General features: G+C 47.6%; 1 protein-coding gene across 1 annotated transcript in view; it reads left to right on the top strand.

Annotated features, from left to right (window-relative positions):
• MROH2A (maestro heat like repeat family member 2A) overlaps positions 1 to 23,917 on the top strand; it is a 74,361-nt gene that overhangs the window by 16,777 nt on the left and 33,667 nt on the right. The window contains exons 13-21 of the mRNA XM_044669510.1: positions 1,061 to 1,137; positions 2,207 to 2,326; positions 3,754 to 3,864; positions 7,186 to 7,330; positions 20,590 to 20,630; positions 20,912 to 21,053; positions 22,097 to 22,149; positions 22,813 to 22,920; positions 23,657 to 23,776. Coding sequence (XP_044525445.1) covers positions 1,061 to 1,137; positions 2,207 to 2,326; positions 3,754 to 3,864; positions 7,186 to 7,330; positions 20,590 to 20,630; positions 20,912 to 21,053; positions 22,097 to 22,149; positions 22,813 to 22,920; positions 23,657 to 23,776 — 917 coding nt within the window. The remainder of the gene's footprint in view (positions 1 to 1,060; positions 1,138 to 2,206; positions 2,327 to 3,753; positions 3,865 to 7,185; positions 7,331 to 20,589; positions 20,631 to 20,911; positions 21,054 to 22,096; positions 22,150 to 22,812; positions 22,921 to 23,656; positions 23,777 to 23,917) is intronic.

Genomic DNA, 23,917 nt, shown 5'->3' with positions numbered 1-23,917 from the left:
GGGGGTCTGAGGTCATCAGTGGGTGGGCTTAGGGGGGTCTGAGGTTATTAGTAGGTGGGGTGGGAGTCTCAGGTCATCAGTGGGTGGGGTTGGGGGTCTGAGGTCATTAGTAGGTGAGGTTGGAGGTCTCAGGTCATCAGTGGGTGGGCTTGGGGATCCCAGGTAATCTCAGTGGGTGGGGTTGGAGGTCTCAGGTCATTAGTAGATGGGGTTCAGGGTCTCAGGTCATCAGTGGGTGGTGTTGGGGGTCTCAGGTTATCAGTGGGTGGGCTTGGGGGTCTTAGGTCATTAGTAGGTGGGGTTGGGGGTCTGAGGTCATCAGTGGGTGGGCTTGGGGGTCTGAGGTCATTAGTAGTGGGGTTGGGGGTCTGAGGTCATTATTAGGTGGGGTTGGCGGTCTCAGGTCATCAGTGGGTGGAGTAGGGTGCTGGGTGAGGCCAAGACTGAGGAAGGAGGGAATTAAAGGTAGACAGCACAGTAAGGGTTTGAGAGGACTCCATCTCCATGGAGGGAGTGCTGAAGCGAGGGGGCTTCTCTCTTTCTCGACAACATTGTTCCCAACAAACCATCTAATTAAGAAACTGGGCATGGTAGTGAGCTCTAGGTCTGGCCTCCGGGGGCTCCAGGTCCAGCTGTGGACAAGACCTAACACAGCAGCAGCCCAGAATCCAATTCCCAGTGCAGACCCTACGCTCTGGGGCAGGTTGGTTGGGACGAAGGCCCAAGAAGGCAGCCAGAGTTGCCTTCCTCGTAGATGTGGGGCCTTAGAGGCTGGGCTGGCTTGGTCCAGGTGGAGGGATGAAAGGATCCAGAAGCCAAAAACCCAGCTGAAAGGGACCTTGGAGGCTGCCTGCTTCAACCTCCTTCTTTGGCCATGAAGGGTGAGACAGGACTTGCACCCAGGTCCTCCAATCCAGGATGAAGAAGGGCCTTCCAGGAAAGGGATCCAGCCTGGCATCCGGAGTGCTGGCAAAGATGTCTGTGGGGCAGGGGGGTCAGGTGGGGTTGGGGGTCTGAGGTCATCAGTGGGTGAGCCCCTGGGGGTGCCTCTCCTTTTTAGTGCCCGAGATGAACAACAGGACCCTGCACTTTGCTGTCAAAGTGGTCAGAAATGCCCTTTGCGACCCCCGGGCTAAGGTGAGAGACTCTGGGGAGTGGTGTGGGGCAGAGAGAGGGAGAGGAGGGGAGCGGGCCCAGAGGAGCCTGGGGCAGCCAGGCATCATGGAGTGAGCAAGAATCCCTTCTCCAATCTCTCCAGCGATGCTCCTCTCTAGGGTACATTGAGCCCCCCAGGGAGGGCCTGGGGCATGCTGGGCCTGGAAAAGAGAAGATGAAGGCCTCCACCAGAGCCATCTTCAGGCAGCCGGGGACTCTCCTAGGGATGGGGAATTAGATCTGGGAGGGCAGTCGGGGCCATTTCTGGCCCTCAGAGCTGTGTGCTCCCCCAAGTGGGATGGGACCTCTCTGTGGAGCTCTCCAAGAGGTTGGATGGCCCCTGTCAGGGGCTAGGAAGGGCCTCTTGTTCAGGTTTGGGGGGGCCCATAATATGGTCATCCAGGGTCTCCCAAAAGGCTGCCGGGGAGGGGGAGCCCCTCATTCTCCGTTCCATTGCACTTTGAGAGTGTCTCTGAGGGTGAGGAATCATTCTTTCCTTCGGTCTGGTGTGTCCAGGCCCAGGGACAATAATGAGGGATCTGGTGATCTACCCAGTGTTTCTCTGTTAGTGATGACCAGTGCTAAGGGACCGAAGCTCTAGGGATCAGAGGTGTGGGGCCGGAGGGGCCCCGTCCCCAGAAGGGGGTAGGAAGGAGGGCCAGCATTAGGTCTGACATGAGAGAACTATCAGAGCCGGAGCCTCAGAGGGGTTGGGCTGACTCTGGTCCTGGAGGCGTCCCCCTCCTTGGACTTCTTTGAGCAGAGACTGGATGAAAAGCTGGTCCAAAGGCCTTATTTTACAGATTAGCAAAGAGAGCCTGACAAGGGACTTACTGTAGCAAAGAGTTACTGTACCTGGGGCTTCTTTCGCCCAGTCTGGGGCTCGGCCCACCACGTCATGGGTGCCTCCGTCAGAGACACGTTACATGAAGAAAGGGGCCCTGCTCTTGGGGGCTGAGGGGCTCCTGGACCCAGGCCCGGGCTTCCTAATGCTTGGGGATGAGTCTGATCTTTGGGCCTGTCACCGAGGATGTGTTCTCCCCTCCATCAGGTGAAACTGGCCATTCTCCGCGTCATTGGTCAGCTGGCCATCTCTGGCTACCAGGAAAGGGTCCGAGGCTGGGGCCTGCGATATGTTTCCCTTCAACTTATATTATCTACCTACAAGCTGGTAAGAAGCCAAAGCGTAACCATTTCACTGGGACTCAGAAAGCTGCCTCTGTGGGGAGGAACTCAAGGGGGGCAGTGTGTGTCCATGTCCGTCCACCCATGGGCTCCTTTTCCTACAAGAAATTCCAACTGTTTAAAAAAAGTCATCAGCCCATTATCAGTAAATGAAAACATTTCAGCATACAGAGAAGGAGCGTAATCAGTCAACAAACGTTTATTAAGCATCTGTTGTGGGCCGGGCACTATGCTGAAAGCATCATGTAGGGACTTATCAGCTATTTGGTGCCAGTGCGTTTTTAAGATATGCTCATGATTTTAAAAGGTGGTAAACATTTCTGTCTCCTGAATTGCTTTTTGTTTTCTGGCTTCTTAATGTTTTATTGGTTTCTGTTTCCTCCTTCTTTTCTTCCTTCCCTTCATCCCTTCCCCTTTCCCTTCCTTCCTTTCTTTTTTCCTTCCTCCCTCCCTCCCTCCCTTGCTTCTGTGTGAGATAAAAATGACTCCACTCAAATAAAAACCTGAAATCAGAAGGTAGCAGTGAAGAGACAGTTGTTTATTCCCCTTCATGAAAGAGAGCTCTTCAGTTATGGGCTAAGAAGTGCCAAATGATTAGGCAGCAAACAGGCAATATATACACAAGGCTCTTCCCCGCTCCTCTGTCAGGCTCCCCTCCCCAACCAGGCCTTGACCTACAAATCAAAACACCTGTGCTTCCAACTCAACTCAGGTGGGGTACTGAGCTGTTCATTGCCCTTTCTGCCCTTCCTCGGTCTCCCTCCTAAGTTTGTCCCAGAGTCTTCAAACAACAAAAGGTAACAAACTAGCCTTTGTGAACTGAGTGCTCATCCTGAGAATAGCACACTCAATTCTCCCTTCCTCCCTCTCTTTCTTTCCTTCCTTCCTTTGTTCCTTTCTTTTCTTCCTTTCCTTCCTTTGTTCCTTTCCTTCCTTCCTTTCTTTCCTTCCTTCCTTCCTTCCTTTCTTTCCTCCTTCCTTCCTTCCTTCCTTCCTTCCTTCCTCACTTCCTCACTTCCTCCCTTCCTATCTCTATCATTATTGACCAACTTCTACCTGAAGTCTTGAAAGCATCCCTCACTGGTTTGGTGTGGAATTTGTCTTTGTATTAACACAATGAAGTGGCTGTGCATGGTTTAATGTACTCTCTGACCCATGTCATGTTAATTTTCTTCATTGGTCCATGAAGAGATCGTGTCTCTGTGAGACTACTATCCCTTTATCAGTGAGTGTTTGGTTTAACGGTAAGATTCTGGGAGTGGAGATAGAACTATCTGTGTTCAAATTCTTCTGACACATATTGGCTGTGTGACCCTGGACAAGTCACTTGACCCTGTGAACCTATGCTGCTGTATTGGCTTGCTGGATGCTCAATGGCCACCTCTCCCTCCATGCTGCTGTGTTTTCTTCCAGATGAATCGTCAGGAGAGCTGTTCTCAGGCTGATCTGGAAGAGAAGATGGTTCATAAGGTCACCATGGACACTGTGAGGATCATCACAGCCTCCGTTAGTGGGGTGATCAATGTAAGTGAGCTCTCTAGGGTTCCTCCAACCGGGTAGGACAAGGTGGGGAGCCTTCTTGAGGTTATCAGTCAGTGAACACTTATTAAACAGCTCCAGTGTGCCCCAGATTGTGCTGGTTTCAGTGGAGGACAAGCAGATGGGAGGGGAGTAGAGCTCCTTGACCTTGGCTGTACCACCCCAATGGGAAGCCTTGCCATTGGGACCCTGAGGCCACAGTCAGGTTCCATGTTAAGTGGGAACAAATATTAGAAGGGACAGATTGTAGGCTATCAGAAGCAAGGACAGGGTGGTGTGGCCCACACTGCCATGCCATGGATTCACAGACTCTCAGAGTGGCGATGGACCTTGGGCTACAATGAAGGATGATCTGAACAGGAATTCTGTCTAGCTCATCCCTCAAGAGGACCTGCCCAGCCTTGGCATCCAGACTTCTGAGGGTGGCTGTCACACTGGCATAGTCCTAAATATGTGGCACAGTTGGACATCCTAAAGCTCAGAATGGGCTGAGGCTGGTGCCCAAGGCAGCCTGATCTTCCTCTGGAGAGCTCTAAGCTGATGTGGCCACGTTACTTGAGGAAACAGAGTAAGACAAAGTCCCAGGAAGGTTCTTGGGAAATGACTGGCCATGGAATTGATTCCTGCAGTAGTTTCTCCTGTGATTGTATGATTGGAGTAGGTGGAGGGAATGGAGAAAAAGCCATTCTATGCCAAGTCAAGTCAACAAGCTCTTACTCTGTGCCAGGCACTGTGCCAAGTGCTGGGGACACAAATACAACTTGAAGGAAGACCGCTCTTTCCTGTAGGGGCAGGGGTAGAGAAAGTTGGCACCAGGTGGGCAGCCTGGAGACATGACTGACCTGGACCTCCTCCTTTGTATGGAGGTTTTTGGGACTAGCCAGGCAGGGTCAGAGGGCACCCTGTGAAAAGACCAGGGGTGGATGAACTTCTAGGGTGAAGATGTTTCTGTGGCCAGTTTGGCAAAGAAAACCAAGGAACAGTCAAGAACATAGCCTGGAGAGGAATGGGCATAAAGTCTTGAATGCAGGAATTAGCTGAGGATTCTGAAGGCATGGCCCTGGTGATGGCAGAGGGGAGCAGTTGGGGGAGGGCCTAGTCATGAAAGATGTGCTTTCATGGAACTGTGGAAGAGATGGAAGAGAGCTCAGAAGGCCCTTGGTCTAGCCCACTGGAGTCCAATCCTTCTTCTGCAAAACTACAGCACTTGGAGACAGACTGTTAAATCTTGTCCTCCTCCATCTCCCCCAGCCTCCTCTTCTTCAGGGTACCCCCCCCCCCCGTCCCTTCAGCCCTTCCCTGAAGGTCTGCACTGGAGGTCCTTCACCAATCTGGGTCTCCCTCCTCAACAGGTCCTCCAGCTTGTGGCACCCAGAACCAAGCACAGACCTCCAGATATATTCTGACCAAGGCAGCACTAAGTGGGACTGTTGCTTCCTTAGTACTAGACATTCCCCTCTGCCTAGTGTCGTTCATGGCCACATCACATTGTTCATTCACATGGAGCTCGTGGTCTACTAAAGCCCCCAGATTTCCTTCAGACCAACTGATACCTAGTTATGCCTTCCTCACTGCAGACTTAACTCTCTGTCAAGTGCAAATTGCATTATCATTAAAGATTATTTTATATTTCACCCAATATTTCACCCAGCCTGTCAAGATCATTTTGGGTCCTGATGGTCATCTTACATGTTATTCTTCCTAATTTGTAGTCATTTGCACATTTAATAAGGGTGCCTCCTCAATTCAGAACTATGCACAAAGGGCTTTAAAAGACTGCCTGCCTTTTGATCCAGCCATATTACTGCTTGGTTTAAACTCCAAAGAGATAATAAGGAAAAGGATTTGTACAAAAATATTTATAGCCTCTTTGTGGTGGCAAAAAAATTGGAAAATGAAGGAGTGTCCTTTGATTGGGGAATGGTTGAACAAGTTGTAGTATCTGTTGGTGATGGAATACTATTGTGCTCAAAGGAATAATGAACTGGAGGAATTCCATGTGAACTGGAAAGATCTCCAGGAAGTGATGCAGAGTGAAAGGAGCAGAACCAGGAGAACATTGTACACAGAGACGGATACATTGTAGCACAATCGAATGTAACTGACTTTGCTACTAGCAGCAATGCAGTGACCTAGGATGATTCTGAGGGACTTATGAGAAGGAAGCTCTCCACATCCAGAGAAAGAACTGTGGGAGTAGAAACATAGAAGAAAACCAACTGCTTGAACACATGGTTCGATGAGGATATGAATAGGGATATTGACTCTAAGTGATCACCCTAATGCAAATATTGATAATATGGAAATAGGTCTTGATCAATGACACATGTAAAACCCAGTGGAATTGCGCATTGTCTATGGGAGGAAGATGGGAGGAGGGGAGGGAAAGAACATGAATCATGGAACCATGGAAAAATACTCTAAATTAATTAAATAAATAAACATTTCAAATTAAAAAGAATAAGGGTGTTGCCTACGCCTTTCTTCTAGTCATCATAAAAATGTTCAACAGTGTGGAGTCGGGCCCAGATCTCTGAGATCTTCCTCCTGAGACCTTCCCAATGGACCAAGTCACGACAAGTCTTTTCTTTTCAGCCCCAAATTCTCTCCTTCCCTTCGCTCCCTTCCTCAGCCATTGAGAAGGCATGAAATGCCATGCCTCCCATGCGTGCAGTTTCACAGCCATGTGGTCATCTGGCCCACAACTCTCCTCTTTCAGAAGAATATTCTGAGGTACTTTATCTAGTCTTTGCCAACTTCCCTTGACTTCCAGGTCAGGGACGCTGGCTAGAAAAGGGATGAAATGAGCTTGGTCTGACCCGTCCTCCCTGCTCTTTGTGCTCACGGTTTCCTTTCCTGACTGGCCAGTAGCACCTTTTGTACAAACCATTCTAGAATGTTGCCAGGAATTGAAGTTAAGCTCAGAGCTGGCCTGCAGCTTTCATCTCTTTTCTTTTTTGGAATTGAGGACCGCACCGGTCCTTCTCCAGTCATGGAGTGCCCCCTCCTGTTCTCCACTGGCTAAGCAGTCCCTTCTGCTAGTCTGCAGGCCCCAGAATGCCACCCATCCAGGCGGAGAGCCTGAACTCATGAGGGTCTCCAGGGGTTCTCTTTTGATGGCTTTGCTTCTCTTGGCTTTCAAACAACCCCAGAATAAAAAGATTTGAGTTCTGTTCTTTCTGGCCCTCCGCTTTGTGCTCTGTGACTCCAGGATTCTCTCCTTTTCCCTGCTGGTCCACATAGACAGGGTTTTCAGGTCAAGGCACTGGGCTAATCCCAGCCTCTCTCTTTCCTCCTCTTCTGCAGGAATTTTGGCTGAAACTCCTGGGTTACATCATGGAGACAGAATACATCGAAGCCCTCACCCCCATCTGCATCAGCCTGACCAACCTGGCTGAGCGCCAGCGCCAGCAGAAAGAGTCAAACGCGAATGTGGGCAGGAGTGGACAAGGTCAGTGAGCCTCCGGCTCCGGTTCTCGGGCTTCGTGGGCCAGCCGATGGCGAGCCGGGCCTGGAAAGTGCTCGTTTCCTCTTGTGGTGTTACACACGCTTGGCCCCTGTGAAGGGGAGCATTTTCCGCCATCATTTACTGGATGTTTCAAGTATTTCTTTATTTTTTTTCTATTGTGAAACATGCATTCAGGCGGGCTTCCTAAAGGCCTTTGAAGATGACTCACTGGGGACCAGGGCCCAGGGAGGTGTGCGGGCACCAGGGGATGGGTGACTCATCACAGATAAACAGGAAATTGCTGGCCCAGGATGGATTGGGGCTGGGCCAGGCCTGGCCTGGGACTCTTTGGGAAGGTCCAGTGGGCTGGATGAGTGCTAAAAACCAACATGGGGGTGTGGGGAGGACTGGAGTTTGGGAAGAGAGCTGTGGGGGTCCAGGCCACATGGCCAGCCTCCAGGGCTGCTGTCTGGAGAGGGGAAGAGTGCCCTCTGCTCAAATGGAGTCAGGGGGCCTCGTCTTAGGGTGTCCCCCACACTTAGCAGTGGGGCAAAGAGAGCAGGTTTAGACAGTCTTGCCAAGAGGGAGATGCTGAGCCCATTCCCGCATTCAAGCTCTGGTCCTGGCAGGCAGAACTTGGCTCCTTGGCCACAGTAGAGGGTCTGGCACAGGGAGGCCAGAAAGAGCAAGACCTTGTTCCCTGTCCATGCCATCTCTAAGTGGAGGGCAGTGACACTCCTCCACCCTCAATGCCATAGCCAGCAGAGAGCTGTGGGAGGACCCTCAGGAGAAAGAAAGGACCCCGAGGCCTTGAACTTCCAGGCTCCTCTTGGCCGGGTGGGCTCCCTCTCTGTTGGGGCTTGTTCGTCTCCCCATGGTCTTAGGGGGTATTTGTGGGAGAGTGTACCCAGGTATGGCAGTGGGGGGGGGGGAAGGAAATGCCTTATAATTCCTGGGTAGCTTGTTGGGGAAGTGGGTGCAAGAATTAGATGTAGAGTCATAAGACCTGAGTTCAAATTCTTCCTTAGATGCTTACAGCTAGGCCACCTGCCAAGTCCCTGCACTCACTCAGCCTCAGTTTCCTTATCTGTAAAATGAGAATAGTAATATCACCTACTTCACAGGGGTATTATGAGGATCGGATGATATAATATCCATAAGGCATACTTAAATGAGCACTGTATTAATTCCAGCAATTATTATTATTTTTGCTCTATCATTTGAATCAATAGCTTCTCTAAAAGTCTAGTTGAGTCTCTGGGCTGGTTGTGAGGGGAAGGGTACAGATGGGGACCCACGACCACAATATGAGAGGGCTATGATCATTCAGAATCCTGAGAGGAGAAGCAGATGCTCCTCTGAGGACCTGATCTGCCTGGGCCAGGGGGAAGAGAAAGGGAGAAGGTATGGATCTCTACCAGGGTAGCAGAGGCACCGATGGAAGGAGGGACCACTCACCAGCACCTCCCTGTGGTCCAGGGTGTCCTCCTCTCTGCAATGCCCCGCTTCCTTCCGTCTCTGATGTACCAGGAGATTAGATATACAAGGGCCCGGGAGGTCCTGTGCTGGGGAAGTTGTGGTTTTAATTTATTTGTATTAATAACCCATTGTTGTGACACATCAGTCACTTCCCAATAACACCCGGCCCAGCAGGCGAGAACCTTTCCATAAAACTGTGAAGTCAAACCACAGGGCAGAGCCACACTGACACTTTGTGCTGCTTTCCCCTGAAAAAGGAAGGACACGTAACCAGGCCTTCACACATCTAGAACCACCATTTCCCAGCATAATCGACCTCACTCTTGTGACCTCTTCTTGGTGCTCTTATTCAGCATTGTTATTAGCAATGTATCATACAACACGATACACCATATGCAATACAGTATGTCCAATATGGTGTATTATCATGTGAAAATGTCCTGGCCAACAGTATGTTGGTGGGTTTGTTTTTGGCTTTGTTTTCTTCACTCTGCTTTGCTTCTTTTTTTTTTAAAACCCTCACTTCCATCTTAGGATCAATATTGTGTATTGGCTCTACGGCAGAAGAGTGGTCAGGGCTAGGCAATGGGGGTAAAGTGACTTGCCCAGGGTCACCCAGCTAGGAAGTGTCTAAGGTCAGATTTGAACTCAGGACCTCCCATCCCTAGACCTGGCTCTCCATCCATTTAGTTTGCTTCTTATAAGCTTTTCTGTGTTTCCCTGAACTCTTCATATTCCTTGAAGCCACTAATGTTCCATTGAATGCATTCTTATTCCTATATTCCTCTCATTCATTCATTTCATTCCTTTTCCATAATTTGTCCAACTAGCCCCAACTGTTGGAAGCTGACTTTATTTCTCATCTTTGATCCTGTGAATAGGGCTGTTAGGATATGTTGTCTGGGCCCTTTCTTTCTGTGGCTGACCTCCTTGGAATATACGCTAGGAGGGAGACCCTTCGATCAGGAGGATAGGAGAGCTTGGCCACTTTTAAAAAATCATTCTGGGGGCAGCTGGGTAGCTCAGTGGAGTGAGAGTCAGGCCTAGAGACAGGAGGTCCTAGGTTCAAACCCGGCCTCAGCCACTTCCCAGTTGTGTGACCCTGGGCAAGTCACTTGACCCCCATTGCCCACCCTTACCAATCTTCCACCTATGAGACAATACACCGAAGTACAAGGGTTAAAAATTAAAAAAAAAATCATTCTGAACTGTTTTCTAGAATGGTTGAATTTCTTCATGGCCCTTCCAGCAGTGAATTAGTGTGCTTATGTAATAATGCCAATAATAACTTTTATACAGTGCTTACCACATGCCAGGCATTGTACTAAGTGCTTTACAATGACCTAATTTAATTCTCACAACATTTCTGGGAGGTTGGTGCAGTCATTACTCCCATTTTATAGATGAATAAACTGAGGTGAACAGAAATTAAGTGACTTGCCTGGGGTCACACAGCTAGGAAGTTCTTTTTTATTTTTAAATATTTTCCATGGTTACATGATTCATTTTCTCTCCCTCCCTTCTTCTCTCCCCTTTCCTGGAGCTGATAAGCAATTGTACTGGGTTATACACATGTTAACCCTTGATACCTAATTCCATATTATTCATTTTTGTAATTGAGTCATCTTTTAAAACCTAAACCCCACATCCTATATCCATATAAACAAGTGATAGATCATAGCTTTTCTTCTGTTTTTCTGCTCCCACAGTTCTTTCTCTTGATGTGGATACATTCTTTCTCCTAAATCCCTCAGGATTGTCCTGGGTCACTGCATTGCTACTAGTAGTAAAGTCAGTTACATTTGATATTGCCACAATGTATCAGTCTCTGTGTTCAATGTTCTCCTGATTCTGCTCATTTCACTCTGCATCAGTTTCTGGAGGTCATTCCAGTTCATATATTGTAATATGCAGAAATGAGCAGCTATATTTCTGGGTGGGCAAGCTGGCAGTTGCCACTTTGGAACACGGAACATGGCAGAGCACCCAGGCCGTGTGACAGGGTGTCAGTTAAGGACAGGGTATAAAAGGGGGTCCTCAAAACCCTGGGAGCTTCACTTCTCTGACTCACCTGCAGGGTTAGGGAGGAAGCTGGGTTTGGGGCCCCCAGGGTGGTTTGGGACAGGTAGGAACTAATTCCATTGATAGCTAATATTCAATACTTCCTTGGCATAGACAACATCCTTACATACCAGCTAGAGAGAACAGCTACAAGCAAGAATGACTGCAACTGACCCAGGGGCTTCCCAGCCTCTGGGCTCAGCAACAAGCAACAGAGTTGGGGTTTGCCCTCAAGACTGTCTCATTACTCTGCTCCTAGGGAACATCAACTAGTGCTTCAAGATTAATCAACATCAACAATTTAGGCAAGGTCTTAGGGTTTCCTTCGCCCACCTACCTACCCTTCCCTTCCCTCTGTTTAATTACAAATAAACCCTGGTTAACCTTAAGCCTAAACAATCTTGGAGCCTTGCTTCCTTACCATCAACCATCCTTTAATAGCAGTCAGATCTGCATTACAACTTAATTGAGCAAGCCTTTCCAAGCCAGTCTATCCATTTCGATTTTAGGTTTCAGGAAGTTTCCATCTGCTTCCTGGAAACATTTCCAACTGTCTTTACTGGATTGGTTCCAAGGTCTGGGTCTGAGGCAGAGAATCTTGGGCTTAAAGAGACCTGACCCTGCTGCTGTGGGAGGTTATATCACACACACACACAAACACACACACACACACACACACAGTCATGGTTAGGGACTCCCTCCCTTTCATATTCCATCATCAAACATCTGCCTAGGCCCCTTGGCTATTCCTAATAGTACCCACATTACAATATGTAAGAAATTAAAATTTCAGTTTTATGCTAATATGAGAATTCTAAAGTAATATTATGGTCACTGATTTAAAAAATTAACTCAAGTCATGAGTCTTTTAGCCACTCTTAACAATTTAGTTTAACAGAGGTATAGTAAAAGAGAGAAGTGTAGGAAGGAAGTAGAAAGTATTGCCTAGCTAGATACCCTGTAATTTCTGTCTGAAGAAGTCCAGCTCACCACCCAGCAAGAGCTCTCAAGTCTCCATCTCCACATGGAGCTGTGGTAGTCTCTTAAGCCAGGAGGTCCTGGTGGTATTTTCAGCAAGGGTTCTACCAATGCAGCCTCCTCCAGGAAAGGAAGGCCTCTCCAGAACCATTCTCTCAAGAAGCCAGGAAAGGAAGGCCAGCTACTGACCCAGCAAGTTGACATGTGCTCTAGGGAAAGAGTCTTCTCCTTCAGTCTAGCTCACCAACACAGAGAGAACTCCAAAGGAGAAGAAGTTCAAAGGAGAAGTCCCTTGGACAGGAAGTTCAGGACTTTTTATAATCCTTTTTCCATGCCACTTCCTGTCCCTTCCCCACTTTACGAGAACCAATCGCAGTTGTCAGCCACTCTAGTAAGTGACTTGTGAACTCTCTTACTCAGTGTCAAGTATGGGTACTCTAAGTTCTTGATTTGATTAGCTAAGATAGGCAAGGGGAGAGTTAATCCTATCTTCACATAAGAAATCTAGCAGTTCATTATTCCTTATAGCACAGTAGTATTCCATCACTGTCAGATACCACAGTTTGTTCAGCCATTCCCCAATTGAGGGACACTCCCTCATTTCCCATTTTTTGCCACCACAAAGAGAGTGGTTACGAATATTTTTGTACAAACATTTTTATTATCTCTTTGAGGTACAAACCTAGTAGTGGTATTACAGCTAGGAAGTTCTGAGGTAGATTTAAACTCAAGTTTTCCTGATCCCAAGTCCAGTTCTCTATCCATTGTCTCACCTGGCTTACTCTGTGTTCCTGAGTTTCTCCAACAGTGCATTTTTCTCACTTTTTCCCTCTTTGCCAATCTGATGGGATGGAGAAAAACTTTTAATTTACATTTTTCTTTTGGGATTTTGGTCTCTTGTTTGAGTCATTGTTGATAGTTCTAATTTCCTCTTCAAAAAATGGTTCATTTTCTTTGGTCTTTGGGAATGATTCTTCTTCTGTTTCAAATAGTCCCCAAACATTGATGAGGCACTGTGTGCTGGGGCTGGGGAATTAGACCCAAATGAAGATATACAAATCAACAGACAAGTTTATGTAAAAGACACATGAAACACATTTCTTGGAGGGAGGGCTGTAGAAGATGGCGGGAATCCTGTAGGAGATGGGGCTTGGGCAGCATTTGGAGGGAAACGAGGCATTCTAAGAGGTATTACGGTGGTACAGAGGGAGACCATGCAAGGATATGGGGATGAGAGACAGAGTGTCATGGCTTAGGAACAGCAAGAAGTCCATTTGTCTGGATTATAGAGTAGGAGAAGGGTGTGATGTGCAAAAAAGCCAGGAAGACTTTGGAGGGAAACCAGATGGTGAGGGTCTTTATGGTTCAAAGAGAGAAGTCACATCTGGTCCTAGAGATTACAGGGAGCCACTGGAGGTTACTGAATAAGGGAGGGATGACAACAATGAGAGGAAGAAAAACCATATGATTATGTTTGTAGATACTGATAAGTCTTTTGACAAAAATACAACCCTGTTATAAGGAACTTATTTAATGTTTGCTCTTTCTCCTTAGGAGCAGAATTTCTAGGTTAGAGGAAATTAAGTAATCTCACTTCATTTGCTTTAAAAGACAGAGCAGATAGCTCTTGCCCTCTATCACTTTAAGAGTCCTATCATAAAAGAGAAAATTCAGTTAGTTCTGGGCTCCAGGCTCTCTGACTTCCTTGGGAGCAGGTTGCTTGACCATTCTCTAAGACAAAGAAAATCTGTTAGTTATTTGAGAGAGTTACTTTTCAGATACACCTATGAATTTTAGTTAAAGTCTGATTCTGGAGAGCTTTACTCCTGAAGGGAGAAGAAGCTGCCAGAGGAGGCTCTGTCCACTTGCTCTGACTTGGTAGCAGGGCTTGGGCCAGTGTCTCTCTGCCAAGAGATTCTAACAGTTACATCTGACACTTGACTTCAGGCAGTTTTTGGTTTTTCATGTATTACTTTAAGGAGTTCATTATCAATTTAAGATTCATTGTTTAGCATAGGTATAGTTAGAATTTTAATCTTAGTTTAGTGAGAATAGTTTAAGGAGGCCTGCTTGCAGGCAAGAAGAAGCTGCAAAGAAAACAGATTTTGGGGGGTTTTATTTAGATATTTTAGTATAAGGTTAAGAGATTTCCTATCCTATTCCTAACTCCTGTTCTTATCCTCACCTCTCCTCATAGAACAAACAGTTTCAATGGTATAGCAAACTGCTTCCAGTCTTCTATCCAGACATAAAAAATAGTTTAAAAAATATAACAGCTTTAGCTGATCAAATACAGCTTTAGTTTCAATATAACAACCCTCATTCCTATTAGAAACACTTGGAAGCATAGGTATGAGTGGGTTTGTCCTTAAAATGATGAGAAGTATATACCTATATATCAGCAAACATCTTGAGCAATGGAGATGAGTGAGAAACCTTCCCTATAAGATCAGAAGTGAAACAAATGCTCATTATCACCAATATTAGTTAATATTGTATTAGAAGTCCTCGCAATAGCAATAAGAGAAGAAAAAGAAATGGAAGGAATCAGAATGGGCAAAAAATTAATGAAATTATCTTTTCACAGATGATAGGATGGTAAATATGGAAAATCCTAGAGGGGCAGCTAGGTGGTTCAGTGGATAGAAAGCCAGGTTTGGAATTGGGAGGTTTTCTGGGTTCAAATCTGGCCTCAGACACTTCCTAGTTGGGTGACCCTGGGAAAATCACTTAATCCCCATGGCCACTTACCACTTTTCTGCCTTGTAACCAATACCTAGTATTGATTCTAAGACAGAAGGTAAGGGTTTGAAAAAAAAGAAAATCCTAGATATGCAACTAAAAGATTAGCTGAGACTATTGATCATTTTAGCAAAGTAGTGGAATATAGAATAAATCCCTATAAATCATCAGCATTTCTATATATCATCAACAAAATCTTACAAAAAGAGATAGTAAAGGATAACCCATTTTAAATAACCAAAGATAGAATAAAATGCCTAAGAATATACCTCCCAAAACAAACCCAGGGACTATACAAATATAATTATAAAACACTTTTTATAGAAATAAAGTCAGGTTTAAATAATTGGAGAAACATTAATGTTCATGGGTGGGCAGAGCTAATATAATTAAAAGATAATCGTACCTAAACCTATATACTTATTCAATGAAATCTGAATTAAATTATAAAAAATATTTTATTAAGTGTCAAGAATATCAAAGGAATTAAATTTTTAAAAAGCTATTGCTTTCTGTCTTAGAATTGAATTGGCAATAAATATATCAATCTAGTTGATATGGACGAATATTTACAAAAATATTAACTGCCTAGATTAACAGCAGAAGAAATAGAATACTTAAATAATCCCATATCAGAAAAAGAAATTGAATAAGCCATCAAAGAACTCCCTAAGAAAAATTCGCCAGGGCCTGATGGATTCACAAGTGAATTCTATCAAACATTCAAAGAACAACTAATACCAATACTATACAAATTATTTGATATAATAAGCAAAGAAGGAGTCCTAACAAATTCCTTTCATGACACAAATATGGTACTGATTCCAAAGCCGGGCAGACCAAAAACAGAGAAAGAAAACTACAGACCAATCTCCCTAATGAACATAGATCCAAAAATCTTAAATAGAATATTAACAAAAAGACTCCAGCAAGTGATCAAGTGGGTTATTCATCATGATCAAGTGGGATTTACACCAGGAAGGCAAGGATGGTTCAACATTAGGAAAACCATCCACATAATTGACCATATCAATAAACTAACAAACAAAAATCACATGATTATCTCAATAGATGCTGAAAAAGCCTTTGATAAAATACAACACCCATTTCTATTGAAAACACTAGAAAGTATTAGGAATCCTTTCTCACACCTAACAGACTGGCTAAAATGATAGCAGGGGAGAGTAATAAATGTTGGAGGGGATGTGGCAAAATTGGGACATTAATGCATCGCTGGTGGAGTTGTGAATTGATCCAATCATTCTGGATGGCAATTTGGAATTATGCCTAAAGAGCACTAAAAGAATGCCTGCCCTTTGATCCAGCCATACCATTGCTGGGTTTATATCCCAAAGAGATCATAGATAAAAAGACTATACAAAAATATTTATAGCTGCTCTCTTTGTGGTGTCAAAAAACTGGAAAACGAGGGGATGCCCGTCAATTGGGGAATGGCTGAACAAATTGTGGTTGGTGATGGAATATTGTGCTCAAAGTAATAATAAACTGGAGGAATTCCATGTGAACTGGAATGACTCCAGGAATTGATGCAGAGTGAAAGGAGCAGAACCAGGAGAACATTGTACACAGAGACGGATACACTGTGGTAAAATAGAATGTAATAGACTTCTGTACTAGCAGCAACGCAATGACCCAGGACAATTCTGAGGGATTTATGGAAAAGAACACTACCCACATTCAGAGGAAGAACTACAGGAGTGATAGCACAGAAGAAAAACAATTGCTTGAACACATGGGTTGATGCAGACACATTTAGGATGTAGACTCTTAATGACCACCCTAGAACAATTATCAATAATATGGAAATAGGTCTTGATCTATGACACAGTAAGAAACCAGTGGAAATGTGCGTTGGCTACTGGGAGGTGGGGAGGAGAGAGAACAAGAACATGAATCAAATAACCATGGAAAAATTTTTTCTAAAAATAAAATGTGTTTCACTTCTATAAAAAAATAAAAGAAGAAAATGACAAATGTTGGAGGGGATGTGAAAGATTGTGAACTGATCATACCATTTTTTTTTCAGTTACTGTGTATATTCTCCTGGTTCTGCTTATTTCACTCTGCATCAATTTGTCTCAATCTGACCGTTTTGGAGAACAATCTAGAATTATGCCCAGAGTTATAAAACTGTATATATATATATATANGAAGAAAGCTTCTAGAGGTGACTCTATTAAAGGTAATATTTCAGGGGATCAGTAACTTCCAATTTGACTTATAGATAATATGTTCATATGACTTAATTGTCACACCTCCTCACATACACATACATACATATATATGATAAATGTATTATATATGTCATGTACAATATGGTACATCACAGATATATAAATAAATGTGTGTATATGGACATAAGTAATCAAATATAATTTATCTCATGATTGAGTTTTTATTTTGTTGAATTTTAACATAATGATAATAAGTTCAGATCATGAGCATTTCTCCAAGTATTATGTATATATACATATATGTATATATATATACACACACACATATACACACACATATATATATTTACACACACATATATATATCTATATATATATCTATATATATATATATATATCCTTTAATCCAGCAATACCATTATTAGGTTTATTTCCCAACGTGATGAGGGAGAAAGGAAAAGAACCTCCATGTTCTAAAATATTTCCAGCATCTCCCTTTGTGATGGCAAAGAACTGTAAATTGAGGCTGCCCATCCACTGGAGAATGGCTGAACAAGGTGTAGCATATGATTGTGATGGAATACTATTGTGCTTCAGGAAATGACACCCAGGTTAATTAAAAAAAAGGACATGGAATGACCTACATGAAATTATGGAGCGTGAAATGAGCAGAACCAAGAGAACATGACACACAGCAACAGAAATGTCTGAAAAGACCTTGTGTATGTCTACTTCCAGAGAAAGAACTGACACGTGGAAATGTGGAAGACATAGTTTTATATCTCCTTATCTCTTTTTGTCAGATGATGCCTTCTCTAGTGCAGGGAAGGGGAGGGTGTGAGGGAGTGAAGGAGGATGGGAGTTCCCTGGGACTTTTAAGTTAACAAATAAATAAGGAAAGGACATGGTTAGACTTGCATTTTAGAAAAATTATTTTGGCAGCTTATGTGGGGTATAGATTGGAGTGGAGAGAGACAAAGCAGGGAGGCCAAATGGCAGGCACTGTAAGAATCCAGTTGAGAAATGAGATGACCTTCAGTTAGAGTTTTGGATTCTGGAGCAGGGAGGAGGTTGTGTATTCATGAATTGGAGGTAGAAATGACAGATCCGCCAGTTAAGTGGATTGATGAGGGAGAATGCAGAGTCAAACAGATGCTAAGGTTGTGAATCTTGGTAGTAGTAGCTGTCATGCCCTTGTCAGAAATGGGCAAGCTTAGAAAGGAAGTAGATTGTGGGGGGAAGACAAGAGTTTTTTTTTTCTTTTTTGGACCTGTTGAATTTGATATGCTTGTGGAGAACCCCGTTTGAAACAGGTAAAAAGCATCTAGAAATGGCCGAGCATAGTTCTAGATAGATACTAGAGTTGGATTTCTAGATCAGAGAAAAGCCATCAACATGGAGAAGACAATTACAACAATGGGAACGGATAACGTCACCAAATGAAAGAGTGCAGAGAGAGGAGAAGAGGTCCCAGGCACACCCCAAATATGGAGGAGACGTGATCCGTGGCTTTAATAATGCAGCAAGTTGGGGAAAGAGGAGGATGGAGAGGCCAGCAGATTTGTCATTGAAGAGATCATTGGCAGTGGCTAAATGATGGGGTTGGGAGTGTTGTATTCAAACTCTGAGAAATGCTGGTCTCACCTTGATTGACAGGGCAGTAGGTACTCTTTCTTTATAACAGGAGCCAGAGTAGATGGTGGGCGAGTGAATGAGAAGAGAGGAAGGGGAGGCAACAGGTGAAGGAGCCTTCTACCAGTTTGACTGTCTAAGGGAGGGGAGAGAGACAGTAACTTGAGATGGGAGGGTCTGACGAGGGCTTGTATTAAGGACTGGGAAGAGTTGAGAGTACAGGAAGGCAGCAAGGAAGGAACCAGAAGATAGAATATAGATGGAATGAGGGGGGAGCAGGGAGAGAGAGAGAAGGGAAGGAGAGAGACAGAGATAGAGAAAGAGAGTCAGAGAGACAGAGACAGAGATAGGGAAAGAGACAGAGACAGACACAGAGAGGAGAGAGACAGACAGACAGAGACAGAGACAGAGAGAATATGTCAGAGAGACAGAGAGAGGAGAGAGACAGAGAGACAGAGACAGAGAGACAGAGATAGAGAGACACAGGGAGAGAGAGACAAAGAGAACATACACAGAGAACACAGAGAGAGGGAAAGAAGAGAAGGGAGAGAGATGGCAGGGGAGATGGTTGAGGAAGTAATCTCCTGGAGAAGATGGGAGGGGAAAGGATTAATTGTCCATCAGAGCCACCACCCCATCAGAGACCACCACAGGGTTTTGTATTTATTCCTCACATATTTTCGATGTCAGAGATATTCGATATGAAGAGTTTTTATTCCTTATTCTTGTTCCATTGATTTTGTTCATGCAAAATCTTTAAAATTTTATAGAACTGAGGGGGCAGCTGGGTAGCTCAGTGGATTGAGAGTCAGGCCTAGAGACGGGAGGTCCTGGGTTCAAATCTGGCCTCAGACACTTCCCAACTATGTGACCCTGGGCAAGTCACTTCACCCCCACTGCCTAGCCCTAACCACTCTTCTGCCTTAGAACCAATACACAGAATTGATCCTAAGACAGAAGGTGAGGGTTAAAAAATTTTATTTTTTATAGAATTGAAATGATGCATTTTGTCTTTTCCAATCTCCTCTATCCCGTGGGTGGGATATAGAAAATAGAAACTCCTCCTTTTAAAAGCTTTCACAAACTGCCTCCAACCCTACTTCTTTTTTTTTTTTTTAAACCCTTGTACTTCGGTGTATTGTCTCATAGGTGGAAGATTGGTAAGGGTGGGCAATGGGGGTCAAGTGACTTGCCCAGGGTCACACAGCTGGGAAGTGGCTGAGGCCAGGTTTGAACCCAGGACCTCCTGTCTCTAGGCCTGACTCTCACTCCACTGAGCTACCCAGCTACCCCCTCCAACCCTACTTCTGCAGACTCATTGGACATCATTTCCCCCTCTGTCTCCTGGGATTCAACCAAACTGTCCTTCTCTCTGTTCTTCGTATATGACTCCCCATTTCCCACTGCTTACCTCCCATGCCTGGGCTGCTCTCCCTCTTTGCTTCTGCCTCTGGCTCTCCCCTTCCTTTGAGACCCAGCTCAGGTACCACCTTCTATGTAAAGGCTATCTGGAGTCCCACAAGTAATGCCCTCCCTCCCTCCCTCCCTCCCTCCCTCCCAAACTCTCTTGTTTAATCCCTTTTTACTTAGTTCTATTTGTACTCCGCATACTTAGCTTTCCCATTAGAGCGGAAGCCTCTTGTGAGCAGGGCTGGTTTGATTGGTTGAATGCATATTCCCAATGCCTGGCACAGTGCCTGGGGCAGCTGGGCAGCTGCAGTGGGCAGAGCGCCAGGCCTGAAGAGAGAAAGGCTCATTTTCCAGAGTTCAAATTCGGCCTCAGACACTTCTTAGCTGGGTGACCCTGGGCAAGTCGCGCCATCCTGTTGGCCTCAGTTTCTCCATCTGTCAAATGAGCTGGAGGAGCAAATGGCCAATCACTGTCGTATCTGGTCAAGAACCTCCCCTCCCCCAAGGGGGGGGGTGGGTCACTAAGAGTCAGCCAGGCCTGAAAGGAGAGCACAGTACCCGGCTTAATGAGTGCTTGGAGATCGCTGGCTGAACCCTTCCCTGGCGCTCATCCGCCCGCTCTCGCCCTCCCTGGCTGGCCTCTTTTGTTTGGACTCTATGGTGGCCCCGTAGAACAGGTCGGTCTGCCTCGGGCCCCCCTCGAGGAGCCCCCGAGCCACGTTCCTGGAGCGGCCGCCCCCTGAGCCCTGCTCGTTCTCTTTGCAGTGGAACTCCCGGCTCCGCAGAGGCTGCTGGCCCGGCTCCTGGTGAGTAGGTGGCCCTGCTGGGGAGCCCCGACAATGGCCACGAGGGAGGGTCCTGCCGGATGCTGCTGGGGGAGGAGGGGCCGAGACACAGACCCCGCCTTGGGAGTGCTCATGCTCACCATTGCTGGGCTCTGTGAGGGGCCTGACTCGCTCGTGTGACTTCTGGTGCCCCGCGTAATCCCCCCCGCCCCACCCCCGCGTGCCATTCCGCCCTCCTGGCCCCGTGTCTCCCGCTGCCAGGCCGAGCTGTCTCTCACGGCCCCCCTCCTCCCCTCCTGCAGGTGCTTCTCTCGGCCCCTTACAAAGGGGAGGGGCGCGGGGTGGCCATGCTCCACCTCCTCAAGACCCTGCACCAGAGTATCGCCCCCACCATGGCGGACCTCTGGGACGTGGAGATTCCTCTTCTGATCCAGTACCTGGAAGGTAAGGCCCGGGAAGCGGGTCTGCTATTGGCCAGTGGCCTCGGGGGTGTCTGGCAGGGGGGCCCTGGGTGCGGATGGTGCCACTCCCCCGCGGGAGTCAGTGAATCATGTCCTGTGGGCCAGGCACAGGTGGGCGCTTCATAAATGCTTGTCGAGGGGGCAGCTGGGTGACTCAGTGGATTGAGAGCCAGGACTAGAGACTGGACGACTTAGGTTCAATTCCTGACACTTCTTAGCTGGGTGACCCTGGACAAGTCACTTAACTCCCATCCTTGCTGCTCTTCTGCCTTGGAACCAATACACGGTATTGATTCTGAGACAGAAGGTAAGGGGTTAAAAAATAAATGCTCATCAGCCTGCCTAGATCCAAAGCAAATGCCCAGGAGGAAATTGGGGGGGGGGAGGGCAGCGCAGCCCTGGGGGCCAGAAAGACCCTAGAGACAGGGGTGAAGGGGAAGCTGCAGAGCATTCTGGGCCGGGGCACTGTGCAAAAGCGCATAGGCTAGGATGAAGGGGCCCAGGTGAGGAACAGCAAGAAGGCGGTTGCCTGGGCCCTGGAGGAAGATGAAGAGCTGCTGTACGGAGGCCTGGGGGAACCCTGGGGGTCTGAGGGCCCTTCTCATGGGGGATGGGAAGGGTCTGGAGGTGATGGCCTGGAGGGGAGCTAGAGAGAATCCTGGATGGGTTCTCCAATGCTCTGTGCTGGGAACTCCGTGTCTGCTGCTGTGTGGCTATTGTCCTCCTCCTCCTGGGTTCTGCCTCTGATCCTTGGGACCTCTCTGAGCCACTGTGGAAGGGGCTGGTCACGGGGCTCTCCAGCTCTGAGGAGCCTCAGTTTCCCCCTCTGTAAAGTGGGGACAGTGCTGGACCTCCCTCCTGCTCTGGGACTTGGGCACATTCCCTTTGCTGTCTGAATGGCTCCCAGACAGAAGAGAGGCGGGGGCACCCAACCAGGAGGGGCTGAGGCTGGCCGGCAAGCCAGGACCTGCCGCTGGGGGAGCCTCCAGGCCACCCCCACCTCAGCCTTGCCCTTTCCCTCTGCAGAACATACACAGTACACGTGGAATCAGAAGATCTGGGAGGACAAACTGATCCAGGTAGTCGGCTGGGCAGGGCTGGGGTTGGGACTGGAACCCAGGACTCCTGCCTCCAGAGCTCTTTCCAGTACCTGGCAGAGAGGACCTTGGGGTCCCTGCCTTGTGATTCTGTTGGAAGGAGAAGGAAGCCCCTTCTGGTGGGGTCTGGTGGGTGTTGGAGAGCCCAGGGTGCGAATGCCCCCATCATCCCACTTTTGGGGAGCTCATTCCCCTCCTCTGCAGGAAGGAGCCCCTGGAGGCCAGCTGCCCCCATGGATAATGGCCTGAAGGCTTTAGCACCTCAGGGTGCTGGGTACTGGTGCCTTCAGCTGTCATCTTTATTGCTGTTCTGCCTGGGGGGCACTGAGCAGAGGGCCCTGTAGGGGGGCCTAGGGAGCCTGTCTGAGGTCCCTCATCTCAGGCCACACTACTTTGGAGGCCCCTTCTCTGAGGCCTTGATCCTGCGTCTGGGCCAAGTGGCTCAGGGCCCCGCATCTCCGCTAAGAGTCAGAGCAGCCCTGATCCATGGGCATTGGTGGAGGGAGTCTCCGTGCTGAGATTACCGAGGCCCGTGGAATCACAATCTGGCTGTGGCAGAGCTGGGAGGGCCGCAGGGGGCGATCTCCTTCCCTCTTCCCAAGTCCTGGCCACCAGCCGGACTGCCGGGCTCTCTGTCCCGTCTAGTTTCTGAGAAACTCCCTCAAGAGGACGCAGGGCACCCCCTGGAGCCTGAGGCTGAGCCGGGAGCTGAACCACCAGATCGTCAGCTACGAGAGCCCCTCTGTGGAGAAGGTGGGTCCTCCGAGAAGGGACTCCTCTGCCCGCCTCCAGAGTGTTGGTGGTGATGAGTGTCTACACGGGGTGGACGATGGGCTTTCCGGCCTCCCTGGCCACGAAAGGCCTCTTTGGCTCGGAGAGTCGGCTGCGTTCCCACCAAAGAGGCCCCGGTGATGAGCGGTAGCAAGGGTGAACGACGGATGGGGGCCCATCTGCAGAGGAGGGAGCAGAACACTGTCCCTAACTCGTTCCCTGTGTGACCTGAGGCAAGCCTCTGGCCCTCTCTAGGGCCTCAGTTTCCTCATCTATCTAATAAGAATGATATGAGAAGCTTCTTCTAGGATCATTGAGCTGCAGCTTGAAGAGGCCATTTAGTTCGAGCCTCTCATTTTATAGGTGGAGAAACTGAGGCTCATTGAGGTGAGGGCAGGGTCATGTCATCACAGCCCCACTGAGATTCAAACTCAGGTCCTTGGATGTCTCCTCTGTGGGGAGGGTCAGGCATCTGGAATGAGGCCTGGTCGCCAGCCAGACTAGGATGGGGCAGAGCCCTGGGCTGCGGGTCCAAGTCCGGGCTTTTCCTCAGGCTCCCTTTCTTTGTCTGTGGGGATCCCCAGGCTCCCTTTCTTTGTCTGTGCCTGCTTTAAGGGCCGGGAATTGTGAGGCTCTGGGTGGGATCCTTAGGGGATGCCGGAGGGTCCTCGCTGGGCCAGATTGAAGGGTCCCCTTCCTCTTCTGGGCCTCTTTCCAGGCCTTCCTGTACCGGGCGCTGGGCTCCACGCTGGCAGTGGGGCAGGAGGCTGACAAGGTGGAGGCCCAGCTCATGGAGCTCCTGCACAAAACTGATTACAGCAACGACTTTGACCGAGAGGTGAGGCCCTGCCTGGCTGGCTTCTCCCTGCCATTGCCCGGCTGTCTTCAGTGGCCTTACAGAGCTCAGGGCCTGAGAGCCGGACAGAGAAGGGCTGGAGTCCAGGCCTCGTGAGGGCCCCCAGTGGCGGGTGTTCAGTAG

Source organism: Gracilinanus agilis, chromosome 3 (assembly GCF_016433145.1).
Source record: "Gracilinanus agilis isolate LMUSP501 chromosome 3, AgileGrace, whole genome shotgun sequence".
Lineage (NCBI taxonomy): Eukaryota > Metazoa > Chordata > Mammalia > Didelphimorphia > Didelphidae > Gracilinanus > Gracilinanus agilis.
This window is presented reverse-complemented; position numbering and strand designations above follow the sequence as displayed.